General features: G+C 36.7%; 2 protein-coding genes across 4 annotated transcripts; one reads left to right on the top strand and one right to left on the bottom strand.

The window, feature by feature from the left end:
* Positions 1–5,748: 5,748 nt before the first annotated feature.
* On the top strand, positions 5,749–7,762 carry LOC113734026 (histidine-containing phosphotransfer protein 1). 2 transcript variants are annotated; one of them, XM_027260321.2, is made up of 7 exons: positions 5,749–5,984; positions 6,069–6,244; positions 6,407–6,537; positions 6,633–6,701; positions 6,930–7,001; positions 7,208–7,280; positions 7,391–7,762. In XM_027260321.2, exons 2-7 carry the CDS (start codon positions 6,185–6,187, stop codon positions 7,439–7,441), a joined length of 456 nt encoding a protein of 151 aa, XP_027116122.1. In that variant the 5' UTR covers positions 5,749–5,984; positions 6,069–6,184; the 3' UTR covers positions 7,442–7,762. The 2 variants fall into 2 exon arrangements, with proteins under 2 accessions (XP_027116122.1, XP_027116123.1); XM_027260322.2 differs by lacking the exon at positions 5,749–5,984 and having other exon boundaries at positions 5,992–6,244; positions 7,217–7,280.
* A 1,164-nt stretch (positions 7,763–8,926) lies between these two features.
* Positions 8,927–15,877, bottom strand: LOC113734025 (nucleoside hydrolase 3). Of its 2 annotated transcripts, none has more exons than XM_072081748.1 (13): positions 15,562–15,877; positions 14,912–15,100; positions 14,190–14,369; positions 13,942–14,052; positions 13,401–13,736; positions 12,996–13,172; positions 12,612–12,896; positions 12,075–12,197; positions 11,701–11,898; positions 11,076–11,326; positions 10,706–10,910; positions 9,772–10,077; positions 8,927–9,573 (listed from the first exon to the last, which is right to left on the bottom strand). In XM_072081748.1, the coding sequence occupies exons 2-13, from the start codon at positions 15,086–15,088 to the stop codon at positions 9,283–9,285; spliced, it is 2,640 nt and encodes an 879-aa protein (XP_071937849.1). In that variant the 5' UTR covers positions 15,089–15,100; positions 15,562–15,877; the 3' UTR covers positions 8,927–9,282. The 2 variants fall into 2 exon arrangements, with proteins under 2 accessions (XP_071937849.1, XP_027116121.1); XM_027260320.2 differs by having other exon boundaries at positions 14,912–15,209; positions 15,562–15,876.
* Between the last annotated feature and the right edge of the window lie 7,640 nt (positions 15,878–23,517).

Here is a 23,517-nt window from a genome sequence, read left to right as displayed (position 1 = left end):
TTCGTCAAAGGAGTAAACATGAAAATGTCCCTTATCTGGAACTTCTGCAACCTATTTCAGTACCTCAGCAAGCTTGGTCACACCTAACCATGAATTTTATTGAACAACTTCCCCTATCCTATAGATTTGACACAATCTTAATAGTAGTGGATCGGTTAACCAAATTCATTCATTTCATTAAACTCACTCATCCCGACAACAAATTGCTCAGGTCTTTCTTGACAATGTATATAAATTACATGGATTGCCAGAATCAATAATAACTGACAGAGACAGGATTTTCATCAGCAGATTTTGGTAGGAATTGTTCAGCTTGTTAGGAGTAAATCTACATTACAGTTCTTCATACCACCTTCAATCAAATAGCCAAAATAAAAGAGTTAACCAGTGCTTGGAGAATTATCTCAGATGCATGTGCTATGAACACCCTTCACACTGGAGTAGTTGGTTACCTACACCTGAACTTTGGTACAACACTAACTTTCATATAAGCCTGTAGATAACGCCATTTGAAGCATTATATGGGTATAAACCAAGTCATAATCCCTTGGGATCTCTCCATGAGAGTATAATACCTGCTGCAACTGACATGGTGCATGCAAGGTTTCAAGTTATATCTCCCATCAAGGAGAATCTAGCCAAAGCTCAGAATCGTACAAAACAATTTGCTGACAAACATAGGACTGAAAGAGTTTTTCAGGAAGGTGATTAGGGTTCCTCAAGTTACAACCTTACAGGCAGCAAACAGTTGCCATTCGTAAGAATTTGTAGCTGATTGCTTAGTATTTTGGACCTTTCCAAGTCATTGCAAAAGTGGGGGCAGTAGCCCACACACTAAAACTGCCGAAAGGAGTTAGAATCCATCCAGTATTCCACGTTTACTTGTTGAAAAAGAAGATTGGAATTACTCAGACTGTAGAATCTACTATATCAGAACTAAATGCAGCAGATCACTATTTGTTGAAACCTGAGAAGATTCTTAAAAGGCGGGTTATTGTGACAGTCCCACCTTCTCCTGAGGCGAACCAAAGGGTTTGGCAGACCATCTGCTCAACTTTCGTTAGGACTCATTCAAACTCTTCAAACAAAATAAGATATAACTTCGAGAATAAGTGAAATAATAATTCCCAAACTTAAAACGAAAACTTACATTCATATCTATCTCAATCAGAAATACAATCCCAAATATAATAAAAACTTTAAGTTCCCAATATATTCAACCCTAACTGAGTACTAGAGCGAGAACAAAGCAAAAATTTCAAAAGAGCTAGACTATGCTATTCTATACAGGTCTCTCGCCCTTGTTCGCATCCCCTGTAAGGAAAATAAAACTAAAGAAATGAACTAAAAGCCCAACGAAGTTCTATACACATAAATAAGTAATTAAACAAGGACATTAATCATGTAATAACAAATAATCCAGAAAACATTTATAATATAAATCAATGATAACACATTCATTAAAAGGATATATGCTCACATGGAGCCCTTTGTTCATTCATTCCACCAACCATTTCCTTATTCCTCCAGCATTAAAATAATTTTATTTGTAAGTGAAAACCCCTCCATTGCTCCTGCCATTAATTCATTCATTTCATTTTCCTCCTTCTAGCCAATTCACTGGCTAGTCTCCATCAGATTTCATGATCATATTCGAGTATACCAAACATTAATCCAAGGTCACCAATCGCACGATCGAATTCGTTTCTGACTCGAGTCGACTGGCAACGAAGGGCAAGGGCTCAGTTCAGCCAGAAGACTTACATTCATGCATAAGTAGCATTTAATCATTTAATCGTTTAAACATTATAAATTTCACATTCATTTAGATCGAGTGCGATAAAGTACACACTCGCCTAGCAAAATTCATTTTTAGAAATCATTGAAAACAATTAACATTTAATCAAACATTCACAAATAATCACATAGTTACAACAATCCACATAGTCACAGGAAACAGAACGTATATAGAACACTCACCTATTTAAGCAAAATAACGTCCAAAGTATCCTTCCGGATAACACCCTCAATTACCAATGAACCCTAAGAGTAACCAAGAGAACACATTATGCTTCAACCATCAAAATTTTAGGTGAATCAAAGAAAATCCGAATATCTACTAGTACAATGTATATCTATGATTTTTGAAGTGAAAAGAATACATTTAGATCAAAGAACATGAGTAATTAAGAGTTTCCCAAATCAAACACAAAATTAAACTCAAAAGGTTTTAGAAAATTTCATCGAAAACAACTGAAACGGATACCATGTCACAATCCGGCCGGATTCTCGGCCGGATTCAAGGCAGTGAGCATTCCAAATTTTTTTCTTTTTCCCCTGTCAATCCGGCCAAGATTTGGCCGGATACACGGTCGGATTTGAAGAAACATTTTTTTCTTTTTTCGTAAAATTCTTTGTTTGGCTCAAAACGAACACACATGCAAAGAATTAACATATAACAAGTGTTTTGAATAAAATCATATGAAAAGGAAGATAAACAAACCCTAAATTCACACCTAAAGTCTCGCTTGATAAAATAGGTTTTGTGGCCAAGAAACCCTATGCAACTCTTCTTTGTTTTGGGAAGAAATTGAGAAAACATTTGAAGTTCAAAACTTGACGTTTATGACCAAGTATCATGTTTAAAACGGTTGTTACATTCACTATGCAAAAATGTATAAGTTCAAGTGAAATTTAGCTAATCTAACACCACTAGAGTGGACCTAAGTATGTCTAAACAAAGTAAATCCAATGCATCATAAAATCACATTTCTAATCTCACTTTTACTCACTCAAAATACAAGAAAGTAAATGGACAGCATTTCCCCTTGAATTCTCTATTTTCCACCCTATACTTAACCACCAACATCCGTTCGAAACAGCCATAAACACACACACAAATCATAGGCTAGCAAAACCCCCTTAAAATCCAACCAATTGGTAGCTCTAAACTAACCCTAATCATGCTCAACTAGAAACCCTAAAACTGAAATTGATGCACTCCAAGCTAAAATTTCTTTAGGCAAATGAAACTAACACCAAAACACTAGATTTTTCACATATCAAAACTAGTAAAATATGGCCAACCATTAATCATCACATGTGAGCAGGAAATTCACCATAAAACTGAAATTTTACATAACTTTACCTCAAACCATGAAATATTCCCATAAAACTACTTATCTTGCACCCTTAAACCACAAATAAGCTAGTGTTAGAAGTAAGGAGAGATTTCTTGGCAAGATACCTTAAAATCACAAGAAAGATAGTAGCTTAGACTTTCCTCCTCCAAAATAATTCCACCAAAACCTTTAAACTTCCTTAGTGAGCACTTGTATGGAGTAATTTCAAATTTGGTTGGCTAAAACTCAAGATTTGAACAAGTTTGGAAGCAAGAAATTGAAGTAGTCTCTCTTGTTTTTCTCCTCAAAACAGCCGGCCAAGAAGGTAAGAAAATGAGGAAATTTTGGGTCAAAATTTGTTTTAGAAAAGTGAAATAATCCTAGTCAAAGTCCAACTTCCAATGAGGTGGTGACACTTGGCCCTTTTAATATTTAAAGTTTATCTTCTTTCTCCCAATGGTAATCTATCTAGCTAATCTCTAATCATCTTCTAGCACCTTGTAAAATAATAACACTTAATACAAAAATCACTTAGTCACCAAATTTATATCGTACTAGCGGATCCCACATCTATAATACACTTCAAATTTAACGTACACTAACTCATACCAAGAAAATGATTTAAAACTGTACTTATAAAAATGTATAGAAACTTTAATATTTTAAAGGCAAGCATTAAAATGTAGGCAAAGAAATAAAATAATGTCTAAAAAATGTGAAAATTTTCAGGTTCTCACAGTTATCATGCGAAATTCTCAATCAATCATTTAGTATTTGGTGAAATAGAGTAATGTACCAGAGTCAGAATCATCTTGGGAGGATAGGAGTTTCATTGACAGGCAATTTCCAGAATTCCAAGCTTGAGAACAAGCTTCGTTTAAGGGGAAAGGATTGTTTGGATCTTAAAAATAAAAGGTGGTGTCGTTTTATGCATGAAGTTGTGCATTTGAATCAGGAGGATTACCTACCATGAATACTATGTCGATAGATTTAAGATGGCGGTTATTTCCTTGTTGCAACTAGTTAGGAATAATTGCATAAATAGTCCTCTTGTAATAGAAAATAGTTAAGGAATTGAATATGGATAGAGTATTATCCCAAATAATTATTTAAAATAATTACTGTAACACTTTTTGTGATGTAATGTATGTGAGATAAAAAGGTGGTTCGGAATATAAAAGGGTGGATTGAAAAATGTATTTACGATGCAAATGAAAAATTTTTTTGGAAAAATTTGCTATCCATACAAAATCAAAGGGGGTGTCCAGCTTTCTTTCTTCTTTTTCTTCTTTCTCTCCCGTTCTCTCTGATTTCGGCTTTAGCTGGGAAATTATCTCTGAAACCTGACACTGTGCAGCACTGATTTTTAGGCCTCCTTTCATATTTTCCCCTCTACTAACAATATAAATAGACAAATTTCCGACTAGTAGTATTTTTTTCTTGGAGGGATAACCTCGGATGGATTGACATTCTGACAAAAAAAATACTTAGTCTGAGCAGTATTATAATCACGCGGCTTATTCTAAGTTGACAACTAAATCAGAGCTGTACTTATCTGTCTCAATTGTGAGAATGCACATCTCATGAGAAAACTGACATATTGATTGCATGACTGTTTTGTTTTTTAGTTGCAGACTTAATCCGGGTTGAATGATATTACATACGAGTCCTATAAAATTTTCAATACTGCCTAGCAAGTGTAACATTTTTTAACTAGACAATTTATTGCAAAATCTGGAATTGTTTATGATTGTTTCACATCATAATTCACAACTCACATGCGCATCCCTTGAGTAAATTTGCTTTGTTGGTTATCGGCAAGCCAAAGATATTGTCCTGGGAACAAAAACTGAATTGGTGACTCCTCACCAGTCAGAAAGGCGACGACAACAGTGGTACAGATCCTGTAGATTTCTTACTTGTATCACTCAAAAAGAAAAGGGTTTTATTCCTGCATGCTAAATGTTGTAATGGGCTTACTCAGATTGAAGTCATCCAGCTTCCATCCCCTCCTACCATTTGGAATCTTTGAATATTTGCTGTAGCATTTTCTTATTGACAGGTGTGAAGCATTGGAAATTTTTAAACTTAAACAACCTCATATCTTTGCTGGAAGATGAGAATAATTTATACAGTTACTGTTTCATATATTCCTTCCCAAGAGGAATAATGCAATGGAATCCTCTGATAGTGACTTTCAAAAAGAAGAAAAAGAGCATCAATTATTCTTGTAATTAACTGGACATCCACGAATAAGATGTGTGAAAGAGGAGGACTGATTCTCTATCGTATTTGTGTTTGTGTATGTTTGCTTGGCCTGTCTTCTCAGGTAGAAGATTAGGTAAGTTTTCACCCAAAAAGGGAAAGTCTTGAGGGGCATCTTAAGGATTGGATTGCAATGATATGATTCTTCACATTGAAATTGGAAAGAAGAGAAGCAGAATAAGTTTTCTCACCATAAATATTAATTCGAACAATGAAAGGCAAATGGGAGCATAATCTCTAGTCTAAAGTTACTTTTGAGGTCAACAATCAATTAGTGCAATTTTATAGGGTAGAACTATTGCTTTGGAGGCAGACACGATATAATTCCTTGTTTTCTACTTTTCTAGGAGGGAAAGAAAAGATAAGACCATTAAATATACTTAAGAACTATTAAGAGTATTGAAGTGGGGTAGAGAACAAGAAAAGATGACTTCTTTTCAAGCTAAAAGGGATGATAAATAATAGTGCTTTAAACTTGCAAGAAGGACTGAAGGGGCTGTGATACTGTGAAACGAGCAGCACAAATCCAAATAAGGAAGGGAAAGGAGAGAAAAATGACAGGGGTAGTTTCATTTTAGTGCCACGTAGCACCCCAAAGTAGGCAAATTTTTGGCCTTTTCTTTCTGCACACATTAAATTCACCAAATCCTTTTCAAGCTTTTATATCCTGTGATTTTGCAGTTATTCTTCAAGATCTGCCTACGCCAACCAGAAAGCTTTCATTGGTTGTCATAACTAGCAAACCTCAAATCGTCCTAAAGACCAAAAGAGAGTAAGACAAAAGGAAGGGTAGAAAGATGGAGGTTGGTCAATTGCAGAAAAGCTTTGTGGATTACACTGCATCTTTGTTTCGGGAGGTAAAAACCCATAAACTGCAGTTTTATGGTCATGAAATTATGGGGTATCTGTTTTTCTTATGTTGTATTAGTATATCAGGAAGTTAGTTTTATTTAGGTTGTTAGATTCTTGGGTGGTTATGGTAGTTTTGTTCTGTTATTTAAAGTTTATGTGGATTTCAGGGCTTCTTGGATGGTCAGTTTAGTCAGCTTCAGCAACTGCAAGATGAGAGCAACCCGGACTTCGTTGTTGAAGTGGTGTCTCTTTTCTTTGAAGATTCTGACAAGCTTCTCAATGATCTCACCAGGGCTCTGTAAGAACTTCTATCCTGTATCTTCCCCTGCTATCTGCCTCAGCCTGAAAACCATATTTGTCTCTTAAAGTGGTCGTTTTCTTCCCCTTATGCAGGGATCAGCAAAATATAGACTTCAAGAAGGTCGATGCCCATGTTCATCAGCTCAAGGGCAGCAGCTCCAGGTACAAATGACCATTTTGATATTACAAAAATCAAAGAAATTGAAAATGGAAGAATGTTCTATGTCATTTTACAATTAGATAGCCCATTTTCTGAGCATATATGCATTTACAAATACCAAGATTTCCTTAGACAATCGGCTGTGTCACAACTGATAATTTTAGCATCTATTTGAAAGAACTGCAACAAAACTGTTGTTGATGAAGAAATCTTCCATTATTCTTCCACAGCATAGGTGCTCAGAGAGTAAAAAATGCCTGCGTTGCTTTTCGCAATTTTTGTGAGGAACAGAATGTCGAAGCGTAAGTTTCTCTGCAATCTTGTCTTGAACCAAGGGTTTACTCCCTTTTGATTATTGTAGCTTTTTCTTCTTCTTCCTCTTTTCTCATGTTTCTTGACTCATTTACTCGCTAAACAATGTATAAAAGCTCCAGGAGTTGTTTTTTCCTTTTCCAGTCAATTAATATCTAGTTTCATATACTGAAATCTGGGTGATGGGATCTCGTAGGTGCTTAAGATGCTTGCATCAAGTAAAGCAAGAGTATCTCCTGGTGAAGAGCAAGCTTGAGACTTTATTCACGGTGAGTAGATGAACTTTTATAAGCCTATCCGTTCTTCTGAAATTTGAAGCTTATAAAGTTGCGTATTCTATATTCTATCCCTGATTCTGCCTTCTGACTGTTGTCTGCAGCTGGAGCAGCAGATTATCACGGCAGGGGGAGCTATTCCCATGATGGAATGAGATGGTCCTTTGATAATCAGAACTGTGCAGAGAAAACCATAATAAGCTCTCTTTTTGTGAAGCTATCTGGATCTTCGAGTGAGTTACATCACTAAGCATAAGGTTCTCTAAGAAGTGAGGTTTTGTATCTAGGAATTTTTGATTGGAACTGGAAGAGGTGTTGTGTGCCTTTGCTTTGGCGAACTCAGAAAGTTAATGACTTGAGCTTTTCTTTTATTTCATCTAGTACTAGGTTTCTGTCTGTTCAGCTGTTACCAAATATCAGCTTGGATCAATTTCAGTTCTTGTTCTTTGCTTAATCTGATGTTTCAGTTGTACCAATTTGGTGGAGCCTCTGCGTTGGGGTATTATTTTCCGGGATGCACCTTCTGTTCTGCCAGCATGTCCCTAGCCATATTCTCAATATTCTTGAGATCGGTTATTTATCCAAGTAGTAGATATTCTTGCTCGTTTTTCCAGAGTAAAGAAATCGACTTCAATGTCAAGTTCAACAAAATATCAACTTTAACTGAAGTCAACTTCTTTGCTACCTTTTCTTCCATATCTGAATCACGTTCATTTAGGTCTTCAATAACGCATGCAACGGAAATTTTAGGTCTTCAAATCGAGCCCCTAGCCCTGGAGTCTGCATTGCATTGGCATATGAAGAAAAAAGAAGAGGACCGACTGATTGATGCTTTCCCAGGAATTATGACAGCCTCCTAATTATATTATCTTGCTTCTTGTTGCTTTGTTGTTCAACTGAAGTTCCTAGTTTTTCGACGCCTTCAACATATGCAATTACTTAGAGGGCTCACCTGCAAAAAAGTATCTGAAGCGATTGTTGGCGAGAGTAAGATGCTGTTTGAGACGAAAAAGAAAATTAAACACTTCAATTTTCCACTGATTATCGTTGGCTCGGGTACCGAAATACACGGTTCAGATTAGATTAATTCTTGACTCTTTCGAGAAGAGCCATTTGATACACCACCGTATTATTATTTCAGCATCCCGTGCCTCTTTAGTTGAAGCAGATAAGAAAATTTCTGGAAAGTTAACAGGAAATTTTGTAGGAAACGGCAATGTAGGAATTCAGCTATATGCAGACACTTACAAAGGAAATTTGAAGGCCATTTTCAGCTTCCACAGTATGACAGCACAAGCTGGACTGCATGAGCTATATTGTCATGTATAGAAAGCAAGAGCGATTGTAGCAGAATGGAATAATGATGGCATCCCACACAATGAGAATGCAACTCATTGAATGCATCTGAGAGAGGTTAAAAAATTCAGGGTGATAAGGATCAGTAAACCTAACTACAAGAAGTTCGAATATTTCGAGGATGAGTTAACCTAACTATAACAAGTTCAAATATTTCAAAGCTAATGCCAGGCTTTGATGGACATTATCTTCAGGAAAAATAGAAGATTGACTCTATTTTGTGCTTAGTTCATCTGAAATAACATGGCAGTTATCTTCACAGCCTAAAATATAAACAGGTAAAAGAAACTGAACAGCTTTTCAGCCTACAAACTAGAATAAACAGATTACAGTATTCATTATGTAGGCTTGGTTGTTTTCATCATTTCATTTAATTGCACGAGGAACTGCACCGAATGAAAAGAACCAAAAATCATGGGCTCCTATAAGAAAAATATCTTGGTTTGACTTCCTTTTTCTTTGTTTTGTTGGTATAGGCAACTGACACAGCTTCTCTTCTATGTGATTTGTGTCATCTGTAATTGGAATTTCAAGAATCAAAGGTATCAAAGGAAATATCTGGTGTCCAGAAAGAATTTTCACCAGAAAAAAAACTTTCTTTTCTATGCTGTCAACTAGTTATCCAAAGGCATTCCTAGTTCTATATTGGTGATTTACTCCACAATTTTCTCTGTTCATCAAAGCTTCCAACTATAGCAGACTGGTTTTTATCACCAAGTTGATTCGCAAAAAGGTTATAATAAGCCTTTGAATTCACATCTGCTAGTACTTTAACCAATTTCCCTTGTTTTTCACTAACTATCATTCGTCCATCTTCAGATTCAACGCCTTTTGCAGAGACCTTGACAGTCTTCACTTCGAATGTTGATTCCAACGTTGAATGATCTCCCGCAAGAACAACTGCACCAAGAATTTCCCCCAGAAATGTTTCCTGCAGGAACAAACATATTGAGTTCTCAAATAAAATATGCAAAAAAAAAATTGATTAAGAGCATGACTCTGGAGTGCAGATGATTTTCCTATCACATGGTAACACTGACATTTTATATTAAAACCACATATAAATTTCACCTATCGATAAAGATACAAAATATTGAGTTGATTTATGTAAACAATAAGATTGATGTACCATATGCTGGTATCTAGGATGTGCCTGTTTCAAATCATGTAACTTAGACAGTAAATTCCTGGCAAACAATGCCTCAGGGGTCTTCTTGGTGAGGTAGAGTCTTTGCAAAACTTTCTGGAACGTACTGACTCTACGCTGAACTCCAAGTGGAATAAGGGTGATATTAAGTTCTGAATCAAAAACTCTCCTTGCAGCCAATGGATCAAGATACATATTCAGTTCTGCGTATTCATTGGATGGGACATTGATGACATTTCCTTTCTCACAGTTATCATAATTGATGTGGCCTCCAACAATGTATACATCCTGCATCACAAATCAAGGCTTGCGTATTCATCCACCAATCTTACTTCATAAGCTATTCCATGCATCAGACATGCAAAGCTTTTGGATATAAAATTAATCACTGAAGACCAATCTCACATTCCATGCAGCATTTTCTCAATGAGCAATTGCATGTATGTCTCCAGAGTATGATGCTTAGAAATGGCTTATCAGTCTTCTGTATAGACTATTACTGAGAATAATAATTTTGTGGTTGTTGCTTCCTATCTCAGAGCTTTTTGGTCATAAACACCATAGGGGTTGTTTCCCCCTAATGTTGTCATATGCTGAGATAGAATTACCTTGAACCAAATCCCAGAAAAACAGTGATACTTACAGATTGATGCTAACAAAGCTCAGTGATACTTTAATTTTAACGATGTTAATGTAATGCAGAGAAACTAGCCAGCTAGAATGAATAATGGGTGGATTCTTCATGTCATAAGGGCTAAGAGAATGAAAAAGACCATGCTGGAGGTACAAGAAACAGGAGTTTAGGTATTAAATATTGAAACTCGGACTGATTTATATGTTAACCTCCTTTCTCATGCCTATGGCCTCAGTTTCTTTTCTTTATTTATAACACACTCAGTATGGAAAAGCCACTCACCTCAATAAAAGAGGTTACATTCTTGCCCAAATCAACAATGTGTGCTAGAGTAGTCAATGGTCCATTGGTCAAAATGGTAACCTTAGACCCTGGATCTAGAGTTTTCACTAGTGACTGCCATACCTCCAGTGCAAGAGGTTGTCTGAGCTCAGGGTGACCAGTGTCTCGAGGAGCACCGAATTTGACAGAATTTTCTGCTGTATACCTGCAATTAATGTGGATTTATCATCTGAATTCAATCAGACAAAATGTATGCCTCCAATCAAAGCAACATTTATTTGAAATTACGGAGAAGTATGAATCACATGAAGTTGACATTATTTAGTAGTTGAACTAGCGCAAGATCATTATAACAGTGGCAAACACATGCCTGCGAGGGCTTCGTGGCAAATCACGAGCTAATCCATAGAGAGTATCTGAGTCTAGAAATCCACCACTACCATGAGGAATAGCCTTGTTATACTTGCAGTCACCCACAGCAGACTTTGGAACAGATTGGTTCAATGCAAACATATCCCCAAGGCCAACAGGAATGTCATCACGACCCATCATATGCAGTAAATCATAGACAGCATCTATCGTTGCCGCATTTGCCCATCCAGTTGGAGTAACCAGCACAGCCTATCAGAAATGACGAGATACATATCAGAAAATCATTTTCTCATGAATGCTAGAAAACTAGTTCCCATCAAATATCTAACCTTCACAGAAATGATCCGTAAAATTAAGAATTCTGCTTCTCACAGACTAAAACCACAATTACCAAACAAACTTGTAGAAATCTTGAGAAACTATAGTCATAGAATTACAAAGTAGGATGAGATGAATTTTTCTTTCCTTGAATGATGATCCATATCAAAGAAGTCATGTGTCAGAGAACTATGAAGACAGATAAATGAAAATTATTAAAGTTCTTAGATCAGTCTTGCTTGAGCTACGTATACAACATAATCTATAACTTGCAGTGGAACAGTAAATGCAAAAGGCTGGTGTACCTTAAGATTGATAGTTTCCACAGGTAATTTAAGGAGGTAAAAAAGAGCTAGAAAGTCTCCAGCACTCATGTCCATGTCAAACACAACATTCTTGCCAAGTCTCCTTCCCCTGAAATCTGGTTTGTAAAGAATTTCTTTGTAATGAGGAAATTGTGTTGTAATGTCGAATCTTCCTGAGTGTTGAGGATGGTTTAGAACCTGCAGCCATGAGAGATATTGTGGAGTTGTGTAAATTTTATGCATCCCGGACTAAACTGGAACATGTAACTGAAGCTAGCATGATTGATGCCTTCTGCTTACATATATTGACAAAAAGTGAAACCATATGAGTAGCTGTTCATGTTTATGAAGTGAAGCAGACTGGATTAACATACATCAAGAAAGCTTCTAAAGAACTCTCTGTTTAGAGGGCTGCTTCTGTCACGATTAGGTTTTGCTCTAACAGCAACAAGCACACGCACTGCTCCTTGACCAGTTACCTCTGTTGTATAGCCATCCTATTAATATGCAGTGAATTGCTTATCAGAAAAATTGCAGATATAAAATCATTATAGGATAAGAGAAAATGAAAGCAAAGAAATTCCTGCTGTAGAGCAAGTACAATGTAAGTGGAGAAAACCACAAAAACAAGGGTTAAAGATGCTTGTTGATGAATCTAGAGGATCTACTACAAAATGCTTTAGCTAAACCTCTTCGTTGCAAGAGAGCTATTATGTTGGAAGAGTGACTTTATGTATGTTGCCATCAAATTTGGTGCATAGATAAGCTATTGGTTAATTCTTCATAATCAAGCTACACGAACTAGAAATATTATTCTGCCAGAGATGGTCAAAATGACTATTTCATAACGATTAAAAGTAGTCCTTGTATCATTAACCAAAAGAATATGAAACGCCAGAAAGAGATGGTACCTTGCACCGTCCCTTCCCCTTTTTCACGAGGCAAAATGGATCACGAAGTCCAGTCTGGACATGGCCACCATGAACTCCATCTTTTTTCAAGTTAAATTTAGGTGTTTTATGCCCATCAAAGAATGGATTGGAGCCATCAGATATCCCATAGGGCTCATTTGAAGTAACTACAGTGATGTTCATGTACTCCATCTCGGCAAATTCATTCTCCCCTTTTTCGTTGTGTGGCTTACGCATAATTGAAGTTGCTACACCAGATAAAAATGAGTCCCACATAAAATAACTCTGCATTAAGAGATTGACGGATTATTACCATTAACAACATGCCTCATCGGCCTCTAAACAAGAAGAAGCACTGCATTTGATAAATTACCAAGTCATTACCGTGAAAAAGTGATCATCAAACCAGGTATCACGAGCCATTTTCAAGGACTTGAAGCAGTATTGTGCTTCATAAGTATGTTGATTCCTCTCAAATGTCTCAAAAAACTCCTGACTTATTGGTATGGTGTTTGTGGCATCTAATGGAACAAGAGTAACTGGAATTCCAGAGTGAATCACCTATGTTGCAAAAGAAGTTGTTATATGTGTTATTACACATTCTCAAGTTTGCAGGACATAAAGCTTATTATTAGAATAACAGTAAGATCTAAGGGGTAACAGCCATTTCTTGTGTCACAAGGGCAAGAGAGGAATGACTTAAGCTTTTCTGGTTCCGATTTCCTAATTTAGCAAAGTAATCTCAGAAAACAATCGCAATTTCCTTGATGTAAAGCAAATTCAGATTACCTGGTAAGCTGCAAAGGGATCTCCAAACATGTTGAACTCTGCATAAGGATTACTAGTGTAGTCTGTGAACAAGTTGCCCTGGTCACCACATTGCCGAGGTTGGCAAGATGAACTGGCATTTTTTGGGCAGCAACCGGTTGGATTCTTTGATCTCACACCACCACCCATGATGTAAATATGCTTGACATTTCTCTTTAGATGTGGATTATTCATAAGAAAAATAGCAAAATTTGTATGGGCTCCAATTATAAAGACAGTTGTTGGACCGGCAGAAATTTTGTCAATCATTACTTGCTGAGCGGTTGGTTGCTGAAGAGGTAAATATTTTCTTCTGCCCTGGATTCAGAGTGATATCAAAGTCAGCAATGCCTAAGCAAAGACCAGAAAAAGATACAGAAGTCAACACCAATATTCAGACATGTAAAACTCGGATAAGAAGTTTTGAGATAAAACATCAAATCTCCCTGGACAGCAATAAAATCTTTATAAATTGTCTTCAACTTCGAGTCGCCATTCATATATCCACTTCAATAGTTCATACCTGCGGGAGAAAACCTTTGCGAAAGCCAAAATTCGTATCGACGTCTAATCGACCTCCAAGACCTACTGGAATGGCTTGCCTGTATCTACAATATCCAGCTGTACCAATCCCCTAGTTAAAGCAATATAAAACATGAGTAGCAGAATTCAGCTAAACAGAAGAAAATCTGAGAATTTGTTGTCCATTGCAAGAAATACTGTTGAATGTTGCAGCACTTCTGGACATGAAGCAAAGAAACACTGGCTTACCTGTTCAATTAGAGGAAGATATCCTCCTACATTTGCAAGTATGGTACCATCTTCAAGGATTCCACCCTCACCTCCCACTCCAACACCAATGTCATCACGTCCCATCATGTAAAGAAGGTCATAGACTTGATTGACACCATGTCCTGCATCAGTCCATGCATTTGTGTTTAAGGTAACTGCCTGCATTGTTACAGTATTCGTCAGTCATCTCTCTGTTTTGTTCATGATGAATTATCAAACGATTTGTTGATGACTACATGAAAAAAAAAGAACTTTTTTTTTTTATTGATTGAAGTTTCTATATGCAGTCAAATTGTAAGCCTCAACTAGATTACATCAGTATCCACAAAACCAAAAAAAAAAAAAAGTCAAAATACATGTACTTTCAGAACTAGAATAATATTTCATTACTGCTTTCAATCATTATCTTTATTAGTTGGCCTTTGCATAATCCTGGTATAAATATTAAGAACAAACTTCTGGATTTAAGGAACCTAGTAAAGCCCAGCCAAAGCTACGGAAGCTGTCAAACTAATGAAACTGACATGGTTGAAACCCAAATTTAATATTCACCAAAAACTACTCCTTAGCTAAATAACGGAACGAAACAAACATGTGAGTAGACCTTTAAGCTCAAGATAAACATCACAAAACCAACCACATCTCCTTCCCCTCATAAAAGATAAACCATCAAAGTAACACATTTTGGAGAAAGCATTGACCTGCAAATCAAATTCTGATCGGTTAAGCTTCAAAAGATACAATAGAGCAAACAAATCATCCGTATCAACGTCTGTATCCAAGAGAATCCGATGGGGCTGCCCCTCGGTAGGGTATATAACCCTTGCAGCTATTCCACTGATCACCAAAGCCATAAACACACATCTGCGTATCAACATTTTCCCTCCTGTCTTCATCAGTTAACCCAAAAAGAATTTCAAGAATCAGTCTCTCCTTCACTTTTTTTTTTTTTTTTCAAATGATGATCACATGGAAACTATTGCATCAGTCCCATGATCCCTGAAAGCAGAAAATGGAAGCTTAAAAAATCCGCCAAAAGAATAACAGGAATTGAAAGAAAAGAAAATTCACCACAAAAATTCAAGAAAAGATCTTTTGTACATATGGAACACTAAGACACGGTTATATGTGGTGATGCAGAGGATTCTCACAGAACCCTGATAGAGAGAAGGACTCAGTACAGCAGAGTTAGTGTGTGACTGTGTGTTTTGAAGATGAAGAGAAACTGGTTACGTGGGTATGAATGATCAGTAGTAGTATTGAAATAACGTTGAAGAATGAGAAGTTATAAGGCTGGGGCCAGAACATGGGAGGGAGTAGAGGATAAAATGCAGAGCATTCAATGACTTACTTCTTCTCCTCCTCTCCTATTGCATTATTAACACGAACATCATAAGAAAAATCAAAAAAGAGACTGAGTATGTAAGCAAAAGATCGAGTCTATCAGTATATGGTGCAGAGAGATAGTACAAAGCTTTTATATATGTTGGAAAAGGTAAAACGGTATGGCATGATTCATCAAGGAAGATGCAATTTTCAGTGAAAACAGAAAAAGTCGGTATAGAACTCTATTGTTATCAGCGCACTATTATTTATTGCCATGAGGAGGAGGGGAGGCTGTAATTCGATAATTCTTGGAAACACGAACATCGGAACATGTTTGCTACAAATAAGCATAGGTCAAAGTGATTTTTTTTTCTTCTCAAATAGAGGATTTTTTTTTTTTTTTTTTTTTTGCGGGGTAGGTGTAAGTTAGAGAGGTTAGACTTGGAAGAAAACAAAAGAACCATTTTGTGTCCACAATTTGACCCACTATTTATCTAAAACAAGCAATAATACAGGGGTATTACTATTTTTAGGAGTTTTTGTAAAAATTAAAAAAAAATATCATAACAATTTGATGTATATGAGATAAAAAAATATAATCACAAAAAACTAAAAATTTTTACTACCAATAATTGCAGTCTATATATACATGCAAGAGTGAAGTATTTCTAAAAGCATAATAATATTTCACTATCTTTGGATGTTTTAACATCACCATACATGCAAGGTTCTAATACAACATTTGACGTGTAAATTAAGTCTATCGAAACTTGCCGATCAATGTTGAACTCGATCGGGATCGATATCACCAGCTGTACTAACTACTAAAAAACAAGAAACATGAATGTTGAAGAAGAATTTTAAAGGTGACAATTATGATTCCTGTGTGTGATCATACAACTCAGACATACGAATCTTTGACATAGTTGCTCGTCTTTGACTTGACTCTGCATCTTCAATTAATATCTTTTTTGTCTAACGTGTGTGTATGTCTGAACTGGACTACCCACATTTTTGGTTGAATATTTTCGTCGGTTGCATGGGAACTAAAGAATCGAACCACCAGTGTTTATTGGGGCTTGTTTTTTATTGATAAATTAATTGATGAAATATCAAGAGTAAGGGGGCTCGCGAGTTGAGTCGAGTCGAGATCGAGTAGCGCTATGTTTGATCTAAAATTTAGTGAATTTTCGATTACTTGAATTCGACATCGACGTCGACTCTTAGGGGTAATAAATATAACTCGAACTCGACTCTATCTTGTTCTCAAGTTTTATCATCGAGTTTAAGTGCTCAAACAAAAACTCGAATTTTGATAAAAACACAAACTCATAATGATCATTTCATAATTAAAATAAATATATTATATAAATAATAGAACTACTTAATTAGACACGTCGAGTAGCATATAAGAGAACTCGAATTCGACTCGAGACCTAAAATACGTAGTTCGAATTTAGTTCAATCCGAATTCAAGTCGAGTGTTGCCCACGAGCGGCTTAGCTTGTCAGCATCTGCGATCAAGAGGAGGTGCTGCACATGGTAATGCTCTTACGTATTAGTTTAAAAGAATTGCACGGTATCACAAGTACGAAATCTTCCAACTGATATGAATAGTCTAAAGAAATATACGGCAACACAAGTGCGAAATCTTCCAACTGATATGGAGGGGTGAGACAAAAAAGTACAAAACCTGGAAAGGTGCAAATATTACACAAATGCATAACTTGTATGGAGTTTAGTTCAATGATCCCTTCTTCTTCTTTTTTTTTTCTTCTTTCGAATGGTAGCTGTTTCTCGTAATATAAATAATCAAATGAATTAGAATACGCTTAGAAAACATACCCGGCAAAGAGGGCCTGAGAAAGATTTTTTTTTTCTTTTTTTATTCGGCATGATTAAGATCAGAACAGGAGAAAGAAGCAACGCAAAGTTAATTGCAACGCTGTTTGAGTTTAGAATCAATGAATAAAGAGGGGTTCATTTCGTTGGTTAGATGTGATCAGGAGGGCATCTGATTTCTAATCCAATGATTAGACGTTGCTGGAATTCTTGTCTCTTATCTGATTAGGATACTACTAAGACATCCTTTAATTTACATCAGATGTTGTCCCTGACCGACAGGTATGCCCATGCATATTGTGGATAAAAAAGGGACATAAACTTTTTGTTCATTTGGTCGTCACTTGATTCAATAGTTGCTGAGTTCTTAGCTGCATCAATCCATATTTAGTGATGGAGGAGGATGATATATTTGTATACCTAAAGTGCCAAAAATAGTTTTTTTTTTTTTTTTTTCTGACGGAGTGGGTATCGGGCCTTTGATCGGACTAATTCCACTCCGGCCCGGGAGAGGAAGCCCCACTCCACTCCGAGCACGGTAACAAGGGGGCCCGAACTTTGGTTATCCAGATAAGTCTACCATATCCTAAAGAGGGAGAGCTGATCGCTCGAACTAACCCTTAGAGACCCAAAAAATAGTACGAGTTCTTGGAATGAGTAATAATACATGAGCAATGGACCAAGTTTTATTTTTTATTTTTTGTTTGACAAGAAGAGTAATTTAAGAATTTCATGTCCCATACAACAAATTTAAGGGAGGTTAGCGTAATTCGAAATTAGAGAAAAGATGGGTGAAACTGTAAGAAACTTCAGAAGGCAAGTCGTTTCTGAAGTTCTTGCTTCTCAGTTTGGAGCACCCTTCGTCTAGGAAAATTCAGTGTGTTGTATGGTCGGCCATGAAAATGAAATGCTCCACTCCAAGTGCTGCTGACACGCCAAAGATCCCGTGAGAAGAATGGAGATAGATATGGAGTAAGGAGATGAAATAAAAAAGAGGTGGAAAACCCAATCAAGAAAGGTCATGAATGAAAATGGCTCCTCCTGTCTTGCTCCTGCCTTGCAGCAGCAAACATGCAAAACAGTGCGAGAAAAATGACATCAGAATCATGAAACGAAACCCCACAACTCTTTCGTTTGACTTTGCTTTCTCCTAATCAAGAACACGTGGAAAATTACAGGTAAGAAGTGCCAGAACTCATTCTAGCTTTAATTGGTTGGCTCTTTGGTTGGTCCACTGCTGCTTCCTTTTCTTTACGTAACTCAGCATAATGTAGACGTTTCCTGCCAACCATCGGATTGAATGAGGCATAATAAGTAGATCCTACATATGCCCAGTATTAAGGATACTTTGATGGTATGGTACCATATTAATTTTCACACCACATTTCATTGTCAACCCTTGGGGAAGAATCTGACACTGTTTTGAATAAGAAGGGCATTGAGCCGCCTCAAGACTAGTTTACAATATGAATGCGGAATTCTGAATATCCATAATTCTTGAGGTCGGAAAAAGTTTAGGATAATGAGAGATCATGACAGGCCAAAGGCTTAGGGAGTCAGGTTTTACGGGATGTTTACAAATTGCCTACGACACATAAGGAGGACGCCAGCATTTGTAACAAAGAGGGGCAGTCGCAAGAAAGTTTGAACCTAAACTTCCTCTTAGAAAAGGTGTTCAAACCTCTTAGGCTTAGGCTTAGGCTTGGAATGGTACAACTTAAAGGAATGGCACAATCATTATGCAATAGCTAGACTTTGGCTTCAATATATAGAACAACGCAAGTGGGATTAGGCGTGGGGAGGAAAATTCTTTTAGCATGAGGTGCAATCTTTAATTTCACGGCTGAGGGGGAGTTCTCTTCTTGATTGATGACTAGAAAGTACACAATTCATAACTTAAGGCTCCGAAAGCACAAGATTCTGCCTTAATTTTCCTTCCCTTATCATTAGCTAGGTACCATTATCTCATTATCAGCTCCTATAGAAACCGCTCGTCCTTTGGGTTCCTTACTGCGTAATATGATGAGATGAGCCGCCTCAGGACTAGAGTAATGACTGTGGAATCATGAATACTCAGTTTAAGCACAACCAAGTATCAGAAGTGTCTTCACATCATATGGTGTTAAACAATACAACATCTATTGCTCGGCAGAGCCATCACTAATCAGCCTCCAATGTCTCTTTGATTCTGAGAAATACTTTTTCACTGAAATTAGAAAAACAACTATGATGGCAAACATTTCCTTATCCTGCAATTGTTAGCTTTAGGCAGCAAATTAGTAGAGAACAGCAACAGTAGGCTACTTGTGGGATTTCGATTGTATTTAAATAGGAGAACGCAATCTCTAATTCCAGCAGTTGATTGGGAGTTCTGCCCATCTAATTTATGAATGATGATCAGAAAGTACACACATTAAAATATAAGACTCCTGAGTACAATATTCCCCCTTAATTAATTTTTGTTTTCTTTCATCTGTTATGTTTATCAGAATCTTGGTGTTTACCAGAAAGGAACTGCAGAGTTCTTTGTTAAATGTATCTTTCCTGCTGTAAACTGCACCTGCCTAGCTCTAGCTATAGTAGCTCAAAAGCATAACCAACTAAGCTAATATACAGGACACCATTACATTTCCTCAAATTATTATACTAAAGAAGATGCTTGGCCCAAAGAATCATACACAAATTTTCAAAAAAGTACCGACTTTCTGTGTGATTCCCCCACGATTTGCTTTGACAAAAGGGTGGAGAAGATGTTTACAGAAGCAGAAAAGGTCAACTTATTATATAGTTTCTTAACAAATATTGGGGAGCAGAGAGTTCATTGAGCATGTTGATTATCTTAATCCAATCCACTGAATAAGCTTTTAGCTTTATGAAATGGAGTTTGAGGCCCGCACCATTTCTTTCCCGAATGGTGGAGAGTCAAAATGCATGCTCAAGAACAAGGGGTTCGAAGTGTTTTTTGTCACAAGGAATCATGTAGAGAACGCTATAGAAGCAAGTCTTCTCAAGTTTTGCTGGGCACTAAGAAAGGTACCTTCCTTTCCACCACTAATACAAATGCTTAACATTAGTCAAATCTCAACCTTTCCTTCATCATTGGGTATGTAAACACATAATAAAAGCAAACGAATATGCTAACTCTATCTGCTACTTTCTCCTCGTTCTTATGCAAAGACGCCCTATTGCACATTTGAAACTGACCTATTATGGAAAATTCTGATTCCTATACCCAATGATAATTAAGCATAGTGATGAAATTCAAGCCAAACAATCAACTCTTTTCTAATAGATAAGGAGGGCGGCGTGAGAAGAGGAGGGAGAATGATGGATCTGAAGTCTTTGCCACCCTTAAACCACAAAAATCTGTTCATAAAATTCATGGCCGTGCATATCCCTTGTCAGAAAGATAGGGTTCCAAGATAAATATATGACAACATATAGGCAAAAGGGTTAATGGATGCATACAATAAATATGGTTGAAAGTGACAGAAAAGTTGGTGCTTCCATATAAAAAATTAGCACTGACTTCTAAAAAGCACTAGAAATGTCAGCGAATCTACCCATCATATCTTGACTAATTTCTTTTTGTGTGTGATGAAGTAGTGATGACCATGAGTTGATCATAAGCAATCCTCACATAGTTTCTGGTTGACAATGATTTTCAGAGGGCTTTTAGGAATATAGCTAATGGTCATAACTGAAACATCACAAGTATGAACTCAGCTCATGTTTGTATGCCCATAAGCTAACGGCATGACCTAGACAAGAACTGTCCGATTTCCTATGGCTATGCTTAGAACAAGTCAAATGAAAAGGAAAGACATTGTTGTTCTTGACTTACTCTTTATATGAGATAAAAGTTGCCTCACCATTGGATGGAAAACCTGAAAGGTAAATTGACATCCATTATAGCTTTCAATTCCTGAAATAACATCGTGTATAAGCTCTTTCTGGAGCAAGATCATGCCCCATCCCAAGTGTTTCAAACTACTGAAGATGTAACTGCAGGGTTGTAACATAGACATACCATTACTAACTATCAAATGAATGATCTAAGCCATAATGAGGTTTGCACAACTAAAAAACACCATTCTGACGAGGACTTAACCATTACTAAAGCCTCACTCCCACCACAGAAATCTGGCCTTTCAACATCACAGGCAACTAACAAGGAGCAATGTTGGACAATGGCCAAATCCCCCAACATAGCTCAAGGAAATATAGTTATATAATCTAATTCAGCCCCATAAAGCCAATGGCTAAGACCTGCAATACATCTTAAATAATTACTACAATATCTATATCTTGACCATTATGTCAATGGTGATAGGGCAACAAATTATTCAACCAAATCGTTTGAACATTGGTCTTGACACTCAAGCAGAGTACGTTGCTGACACACAAGTTGTGTCACTTGAAATCAAAAACATTTTTGCACTGCATATTCAGTTGTTATGGGAATAAAAGCAAATATACGCATGACAAACAAGATGGATCCTTTTAATTATGGTAAAACCTTAATGCAGGTCAGTATGATTTACCCAGTCACAAAATCTGTACAAATGAAAGCCCTCACAATGAATCCTTATTATCCAGGTACACATAGAAGTCATGAATGCAAATACTTCCTTCTCTTTTGGTATCTATAGATCAGAGCCCATCCCCCGACCCATAACAATAGAAACTTTTCTCTAAGTTACGACCCAGGAAATAATATGTGGGTCAAGTTTGTATTTAGGTCATGAAGCTATATCTAAACGGGTATCCCCAAGTTTACTCAGTTGCAGCTATTTATCTCTGAGCAGTACTCTTCATCCTGAAGTCTTGTCATTTGAAATATGAGTGGTCAACTGCAACAGGAGTCAACATTCTGAGGGCAACTCATGCAGGATACAAGTATTTTCACCTCCAGATGAAGAAAAAAAGTAAAACCAGCAAATGGTGTGCTATTTTCGTTCTTATCTTTGCTGTCATTGTAATTGTCATTAAATTACTACCATGTGCTCCTGTAAGAATTTACTGAATAAGTAGATTAAGAACTGATACCATTTGGAAAACTTTATTCCATACTGGCTATACAGAATTGCGAGGGTTTTGAAGATTATTTAGCTGAAAAAAGAAAAAGAAAATAATATACAAATTACCATGCACACCACAGCCAAACTTCTGAAAATAGCTGATATTCTGCAAAGAGCCAGGTTTTGATAGGTCACAGAAAAGCTTTGCCCATCCAACTGAATTTAAAGGCAGGTACCTGATAGGGCATACACCTGCTAAATCCAGCCAGCCAGGCACTAGCAAACTCCTACTACTGAGGGATTGCTAAAACACAGCAGAGTATTGATAGTGCCTATTAACTACTATAATATATAGCCAATGGATATTGAAATTCTACACAAAGTATCAACTCTGATTTTGAGTTGTCATAAGAAACTTAATGCCCCTAGGCTGCAGGACATCTTATGAGAAACTTTAGTGTTGCTTAAATTTGTAAAATAGCATTTTGCAAGTGGGTTAAAGCAGATGTTTGATCCAATCAACCAGTTATAAATAGCATGAGGACTTCATAATTTACAGATGCTAGAACATCCAAAAATGAGAAAGACGTCATAACATAGTATTCTAGTCTTCAAAGTATGGTTTTTTGCAAACTACTTAACATAGAAAGAGAAAAAAAATTTTCTTATGTTGACTAAAACAGAAAAAGAAAGAGATAACTAGAGGCATTAATGTCAGTCCATTGCAGGAAAACATAATAACACAAAAATGTTGAAAGATTCAGGAGTTTAGCTCGAAGGGGATTGCAAAACAATTCTCAGTTTCCGATATTTTTGCACGATTTGTTTCAGATCGTCCCAATCGGGATTAAACCTGTAGAGCGCTCGTTGAGAATAATAGGCATTTAAGGGTGAATGCAAACAATAAGACGACCTTTTGGCTTGATGAACCATATGCATTTGACGCAGCGTGTCTTCTGCTTGCATCAGTAGTTATTGTTCCTAATGCCGCCCAAATGTATTTTTACCACTTCCGGATTTCCACAATCCATTAAACAGATTATAGCAGTTGAGAAACAACATAAAACAAAAATCACCCAGCTACATCGGGTTTTGTCATAATTTAGTTGGACGTGAGT

Source organism: Coffea arabica, chromosome 3c, assembly GCF_036785885.1.
Source record: "Coffea arabica cultivar ET-39 chromosome 3c, Coffea Arabica ET-39 HiFi, whole genome shotgun sequence".
NCBI classification, from domain to species: domain Eukaryota; kingdom Viridiplantae; phylum Streptophyta; class Magnoliopsida; order Gentianales; family Rubiaceae; genus Coffea; species Coffea arabica.
The sequence above is the reverse complement of the archived record's forward strand: the minus strand, read 5'-3'. Positions and strand labels throughout refer to the sequence as shown.